The sequence below is a fragment of the Dreissena polymorpha genome, chromosome 6 (genome assembly GCF_020536995.1).
Source record: "Dreissena polymorpha isolate Duluth1 chromosome 6, UMN_Dpol_1.0, whole genome shotgun sequence".
Lineage (NCBI taxonomy): Eukaryota > Metazoa > Mollusca > Bivalvia > Myida > Dreissenidae > Dreissena > Dreissena polymorpha.
In genome coordinates, this window is record NC_068360.1 from 97,293,830 (window position 1) to 97,302,119 (window position 8,290).

An 8,290-nucleotide genomic window follows, 5' to 3' on the forward strand; every position below is an offset into this window, starting at 1 on the left:
GTTGGTATCAAAGGGGTGTTCAAGAATTGTCCACACTCAGTTGTTTAGACCAATGGGATTGCAGTGGCGGGCAGTTTTTGTCCACAGTGGTGGACAGTTTTGTCCACCAGTGGGTAGAATCTGTCCACCGGTGGACAGGATTTGACCACAAGAAGAACGCCGGGTATATAAGGGTGGACAGTTCTTGGCTACAAAGCTCAAGCCAGTCAAAACACTCAGACAAGCAAAATCTAGGTCGATTTTTTTAGTAATGAAAAGTGGCTTTCAAGTGTTAATTTACTGAATATGAAATATGAATAGAGCTTCAAAATAGTAATTTTGTTATATTCAACTAGTCTAGTGAAATTCAAGTGTTTCATTGTTCTTCTCAAATTCTATATAGACGAATGCTATTAAAACATATTATTAAACTTCTTTATAACTATTCTTACGCTATAAAATTGACGAATACAACTCGAAGAAAATGTTAATTGGACATTATGTTGTGAATTTCGACCTAAGCGTAGTGCGTAACCGGATAATAGCAAAAGAAAAGTTACAAATATTCTTGATCATTCTGGTTTAAATTACGCGACATTTACGTACGATTATTTCAATTCAAATCAACATTATTTACTTTATTGTTGAAGTGTTAAATTAGAACGTTTAGTTTGGACTTGCAATCGAACATCGATCAATTAATGGTAATACGTGTATCTGTTCATTATGTGTCATTTATAATTGTCAGATTAAATCATAATTCAATAGTTAAAACAATCAAGATACCTCGTGATGTGTGTGTACTGAGAAAATCTTCGATATATATTTCGACCTTTACAATGACAACAGCTGATACCGATTCTTTTGTAATGACTTCAAGCAAGTGGTGTTTGAATACATACAATACAAAAATGTCGACTCGATCGCGAAGTGCGAAAATTCGGCATAGTTATCGGCTGTATACTCGCTGTATACGATGGTTTTAATAGAATAATGGAAAGGATATGCATTAAAACATTATAATCTCACATACAATTGGTATATTTAAGGATTTAAAACCGGGACCGGTGATCTTTAATGTATTAAATAGTCTGAACTATTTTTATAGTATGAAAACATGTTGAACAAAAACGTCGCCGGTATCCGAACCCGCGTCTTCGTCAGTCGAATGCACTACCTCTGCGCCACGCAACTTTTTGTTAACTGTTGCGAAACATAATTACTATTGTAAACGTTATATATATCGTCTGCCAACATCCGGGTATCAAAGTATTTTAATAAGACACGCACCTGACTGCGATACGTGTTTCGGATTTGCTGTTTGCAATAGTCCATTGGCTAAAGTTTATAGACGAAATGTATAAGAAATTGAAGAAAATACAAGTTGAACGATAGTGTTATGGACTGGTTAACATGGTGAGTTATGAAGGGGAAAAATATTGAATCTCATATTGCAACTTCTTATATTTATTTATTTACTTACAAGACATACGATTGGAAGAAATTGCAGTAGTGCAGTGCCTCTTAACGCAAATAAACCATTGTAACCACTTGGTAATCCATGCTTATGCAGTGATTGGTGAATTTTATTCAATATAAAAACAATCCTCGTAATTTCACAAAATATAAGGATAAACAAGAGCTCTCCAAATTATGCAGTTGTTTCCCATTTGTAACGCTTTATAATGGTTTTTAAATCGTCAAACGATCGATGCATAAAGTGGATATTTTAGGGATTGTTAAATATTCAGTATTACTGTTTCCTTGCAAATATCATAACTACAACGAAACTGTGCCGATCTAAAACAATATATTTCAATTTTATCAATTTACAAAAACGTGAAAAGGTCATTTAATATGAGCTAATAAGTTACGCGGCGGATAAAGATATCATACAAAGAAATCGTTCGACATAGGTAGAGCTAAGTTTGTTTAACTTGTATTCGGATGATCGAAGAAAGTATTAATTTTGACCAGCTTTCTTCACAAGCTTTTTATGCGCGTTTGTTTATTAATTTTCAATGTTTTTATGTCGATTAAGTTGTTACCCTTTTAAAGGTGAATGTGACTGCCTTACGTGCCAACAATTTGCTAGTCCATTGTTCTCTCGTGTTACACAGCTTTCATTAAGTCCTTCATTCCCATACCACTTTAGATGTATTTAAACTTGAGAATAATGTGAAGTATGAAAAAAGTTAACTCCAAACTTGAGAGTAATGTGAAGTATGAAAAATATATTAATTGTAGACAGAGGCATCAAGAAGCATACGCGTGTCGTCCACAAATTGATAGTGTTTATTCAGTATCATCTTCCGGTATTGTGTTTCCTTTTATTTAGGATCTGATGTGCGGTTTACGGAAACAATTGCAATATTAAGTATTTAAAAAAGGATAAACAAACTAAGTACATCTGCTGCGTTTATGATTTCGTGCCACACAAACGGAACACAAAATCAGTATTCTGTCTTGACCAAAGTGAAAACATGAGAGTCTTATTAACAGATTACCAGAATAACAGTCCGTGGCCTTATCAAGTTCAGTTAAAACAGTTGGCAGTTCTAATTAATTTTCTCACTGTAATTGCGTCATAAATAAGCCAAAAGTTCTCTTACATAAATATTCCTTTGCAAACAATTGAAATACCTTTAGTTGGCGAGAACAAAACCCGAACTGTATCAACAACTTCTGTTGACAGACAACATGGACGACATTTAATGGCCTATCAGACCTCATCACAAACGGTTATACAAATAATACACAGATAAATAAAAACAACAAATTGATCGATCATCAATCCGCAAAAAGGTAAATTGGAAAACGCATATCTGCAATTCGATCACCGTCCGCATTAATATCGTAATAGAGGTAACAACGTGACAATCGTAATTACATCTACTTTCTTCGCAAGACGATGACTAAGACAATCCAGACCGCCCCAATAGCCATGCTGTGGATGATGAGGTTCCGGGCATGCTCCGAGCATTGGAATACGTATGAGTATGTGAAACTATTCAAAAGTATGATAATTTGACTCTACACAATTATGAGTATTTCCAATTTGTCACAATTTGATATGAGATACTATATTGAGCAAAACAAAGGCATATGTGTATGTGTATCAATTAAACATGTATTATGTTCAGCTCATTAATTTCCGAACATATATAGAATACATGGTTGGTACCGAGATGGAGAAAGTTTATCCGGTGAGGCTTAAAGAAAGAAAATAGGGCGGGCTTTTGCTTTATTTTTATTTTTCGGGCCGAACTGGATAAACTTTCTCCATCTCGGCACCAACCATGTATTCTATTTATCCTGCTTCATGCCGTTGAAACATTTTATCAAAGACAAATAATAAATTGACATAACAATATAATTATTATTGTCGAGCCTCCTACATGTTCACAATATTCCAGACAACCGAAATAACAACATTTTGTGATTGTGTCACGTAAAAAATAGTTCCATAGTTCCACTTTAAACTGTTCCTTTAAATACTTTCCTATTGAAAATATGAGAAGAAATAAAAAACGAATCGAGAATGTGATATTTTCCTTGGTCAAAATGAACAAAAATGAAGCAGCAAAACAAAAACTAAATTTTATTTACCTTAATGACAGCATTAATCCATTGCTTGTAATCATGCTTAACAAAATAAATTTACAACGATATACACATCCATTTCCTGTTCGTACATCCCTTTGTTGAAATCCATTTTCTGTTTTTAATCCCTATTATCGAAATGTACTTTAAACCACACTATGTTTTTATAGCGTTTGTATCGAATGCTAACCACTCTGACCAAATACCCGATTTACGAAATCTTAATCCTACCGTAGCGAGTTATTTTATTCCTATCGAAGCTAACACTTATGAATGACAAACACACAACGATGTCAATCCGAAATACGTTTAAAAATATTTTTTTAAAATACTGTTAAAACCACCATGTCAAAGTTGTTGTCCCTAAAACCCTGAGAGAAACTAGATAGAATGTTTCGTCTGAGAAATGACGTCACACTTGATACGTCATAAATTGCGTAATCATGTAAATGAAAATGATAAGTACGGAAAGCTGGTTTGGTAATATATTTTAAGAAGAAAAAAAAAAGATGATATATAATATAACGATAACATTCATGATGCGTCCCAATAAATTGCAAAGGTCAAATATTAGAACATGTTAATCGTCACAGCGTGCGTAGGAACACACTACTTCCTGTTGACCGGTGATGTGAACATTTATTCGACCCTGCTTTATTTGGTCAATGTTTGCAACAGAGGCAGGATAAAACTAATTCGTTAACTATATTTGGGTATAGTCGTCATTAAGTTCATTATTTTCAAAACAAAACAAGCAACTTTTCGTCGAATTGTGTAATTTGCATAAGCAGTGAGCTTCTTCAATAACGCAGATCAACATGTACATATTTATAATAAATCATTAAACTAAAATAAGTTACAGTTTCTGTAAAATATAGCTCGCAACTTTAAGCTGATCCCCTGAAACACTGCGATGAAGGAAAAAATCATGTGTTAAAGGCTTCGGTGATATTTGACCAACCAGCTAAAACGTTCCGCAACGTCTAGCGATATGAAATATATGTAAGATATGCAGCATTGATGTTTAGACAGAAACCTCGTTACAAAATAAATTAAATAATATCTTAAATGTAGCGTTCTTTGAAAAAACATCTTGGAACAATATAATACAGTTGCATTCTTTTCTTACTCAACACTTTTCAAAGTTAAATACCTCAGGAATGAGACAAACAATTTGAATTAAAATTGTATATCCTTTAGGCACCTGGTCGAATTTTGCAGCGAAACGCTGTAGCGTATTAAAACGTTTACAATGTTTCTCTCCTCAGAACCGGGGCTTTTTTTAAAGGTAACAACTACAACGTTGTTAAACGTGCACGTTTTTCTCAATTTTCAATACTGTAACGGATTTTCGCGTTAAAAAAAAATACATTTTACGGTTTACAACGAAAACCGGGCCTATAATACGTTTTGACCCGTCACAGTTGTTTATCATCAAACAATTATCTGCTTGAATACGGTATAATTTGTTTTAGAAAGGGATGCCCCATAGCGGATTCTACCGTATTTGTACGCTTTTATACAACTGAAAACTGAAGTGCATGAGAATACTAAGTAGAACTGTAGCGTATTTTTACGAACTTTGTCAATAGCAATTAAACCTCTGTAGCGTACAAAATATGTATTTAATTTTTTTTTAATACAGATCAATAAACAATATTACACATGATCCGTTGGATGATTTGATCGTCTTTGCCAAATCGTTGTAATATAAACATCCGAAATACAGAATTTTCTTATTAAAAAGTTTATTTCACACACGACAGAAAATCATTGTTTTCCAAATACCACTCATTTGCTTTTTTAAGATGAATTTTGAGCATTTAAATATTTATTGATTTTAACTCTCAATTATTTACCATAAATGGTCGAAACTTAATTTGATAAGTTTATAGTCAACATACTGTATATTGAACAATAGAACGTCGCAGTCTTTATTCAATTTTTGTCTTTGATGAAGTTTCTGTTCATTTGCAAACATTGATAATAGTATTATATAAGAAAAAACGTTTCAGGGTTCCTACGCTTAATTGGGGTCAGGTTTTGAAACAACGAAATTTGTATGCGTTCTATAACGTTGTTGTCGTTCTCTGTAAAAAAAATCGCCCCTGTTTTGAGGAGAGAAAAACGTGTACGTTCTAATACGTTACAGGTGTGCAAAGGATATGTGATCAGTTGACTGCCATCTATTTCAGCCCACGATACAATTATTCAAGCGTGACAATCTGACGCTTAAGCACGTGGGTAGGTACATGTATGGTTTCATTATTTACGCACTGAATGGTGAAACGCTGTATAATTCTAATATTATTTCAATGTCATCATTCTTTGTGCGTTCTTACCACCAGGACAACATACAATTCGTTCAAAAAGCAATATGGCTCTTATTAATACTCAGAAGCGCAACCGCGAAATTGGCATGTTGAAGGCTACCTTCCGCACGTGCTAGAGCGTCCGAGCGTCATGGATGAATGATTTTATCATGAGCTTGCACATAAGTAGTACAACACTCACATATACAATTTTAAATAAAAATCTTATCTCATTACTAAATTATTAAGTTTTAAAAGTTTTGCGTTAGAAAAGTCTCCAAGTCTACATTACACTCATGGTTAAACGTATTTAGTGTCACGACCCATCGTGTGAAAAGAAACGTAATTTCCATAACCTGCCCTGTGTAAAGCATGTTTAACTTACAACAACATGTCCAGGTTCTCCGACATAGCCTGGCTGTATGTAGCCAGCTTGCTCCTTGCTGCCTGGCTGTCCGTAATTAACTGCCTGCTGAGTGAAGGCCGGTGGTTGCTGCTGAGTGAAGGCCGGTGGTTGCTGCTGAGTGAATGCCGGTGGTTGCTGCTGAGTGAAGGCCGGTGGTTGCTGCTGCTGAGTGAAGGCCGGTGGTTGCTGCTGAGTGAAGGCCGGTGGTTGCTGCTGCTGAGTTTGAAACTGCTGCTGAGACACCGGATAATCGCTCGGTGGGTTTTCATTTGCTGAGAAAACATTTATTCACAGAAATAATGTTGCGGGAAAACGATGATATCAAGATGAACTATACGAGATTTAGGCTGGCATCGATTGGAATATTGACAATACATATATTTGTTACTTCAAACTGCCTTTTTAAGCCAGGCTTTGTTAAAAAATACACACAATAATGTAGTTCTCATCAGAAATAATTACTTAAATAAGATTCGAATGTTTTTTAACCGTTATTAATTAGAGGTCGACATAACACAATATGAATTATATCACTTTTAATTAACACTGTTAAACTCTGAATTCTTAAATTTTGAATAAACCATAAACCATATATCAGCTTACTTGTTTGGCAAATATGTTAACGATAAGAAACATATTAGAATCCGAACATCAATAAAACTGTATATCCGCAATTTCACAAGTAAAACGAAATAAAAAGAAAACAACTGTCTCATTTTTTACATTTTATTGACTGTCAGGTTTTGTATACGTAACAAACCTTACCGGATCTTTCCATCATGAAAGTTTGTTACCATATGCTAATTACACAGTATAACAAGTAAAATAAGGGCAATGGTTTTTACACTTTATGGTAAACAGGAAACGATTTTGATGTATTGATTTGAAAGCTACGTGCACACACTCAAGAGGGTCGAACTTTTGTGTAAACAACGTTCACGTTTATTAATGAACAAGTAAACATGCTGTATACTACCTCAGTCGGTAATGCACATTTGGGCGAGAATGAATTTACTTACATACCGTTAAATTTGGCGACACATACAAAAATGCCGATATAAATCTAGACGTGTTTGTATCTTGGAGATTTTATCGCTTCATGTGAAATAAATTACTCAAAATTAAACATATGATTTTGCGAAAAAAAATAAACGCAGTTATAAATCTAGACTTGTTTCTCTCTTGTTTGTTATCGGTAAATGTAAAATAAATTTACTAAAGTTAAATATATATTTGTTATTAATTATTTCTTTTAAAAAAGCAACATACGATACAAACAAATACACATATACACTATTGCACTGTTAATAACTGTAAAAAACCGACGTCAGAGAAACATTCCGGATATGCTTACCACTTATGTTCATATCATATCAGCTAAAAATCAAGATTAAGACAGAATGTTTCACCATAGCCATATAAGAAGACCCTGGTCATGTTTTCAACCAACTGGAAACATGTCAAAATTCTGCAGATATATCATTAAATGAAGTTAACTCCAGGGTGGGGCATGATTTGAACAAGTTTGGCAAAATATAAAGTTAGTTCAATATATACATATATAGGCTTGGCCAGTTTTAAGTCATGTGGCATGATTTGAACAAACATGAACTAAATCCAACTTACCAAAAAATATTGGTAAGTCAGATAGCTTGTATAAGATATTTGTATTGAAACAGTTTAAGCATAATTACCAATAATATAATAAATAATTCTAAATCATCAGTATTCAACAAATTATACATAATGTACAAACAATACGGTGAAAAAACTTTTTAAGTCGAATCAATCAGGTAAAAAAATATGCTGACTAATGTCCTTTATGTTTCTTTTCTGCGCAAATCATAGCTGCATTCCCACCTATATAATTATAGGGATGCTTATAATATATGTATATACGCACACATTTCGAATGAGATTGATATACAAAAACAAACAATGTTTACTTAAAAATACACCATGCATACACTAGTTATCAGGGACGATATAT

General features: G+C 33.7%; 1 protein-coding gene across 1 annotated transcript; it reads right to left on the reverse strand.

Annotated features, from left to right (window-relative positions):
* Positions 1-3,992: 3,992 nt before the first annotated feature.
* LOC127835287 (uncharacterized) lies at positions 3,993-7,152 on the reverse strand. Its single transcript, XM_052361637.1, has 2 exons — positions 7,066-7,152; positions 3,993-6,572 (listed from the first exon to the last, which is right to left on the reverse strand). Exons 1-2 carry the CDS (start codon positions 7,079-7,081, stop codon positions 6,271-6,273), a joined length of 318 nt encoding a protein of 105 aa, XP_052217597.1. The 5' UTR covers positions 7,082-7,152; the 3' UTR covers positions 3,993-6,270.
* Positions 7,153-8,290: the final 1,138 nt, after the last annotated feature.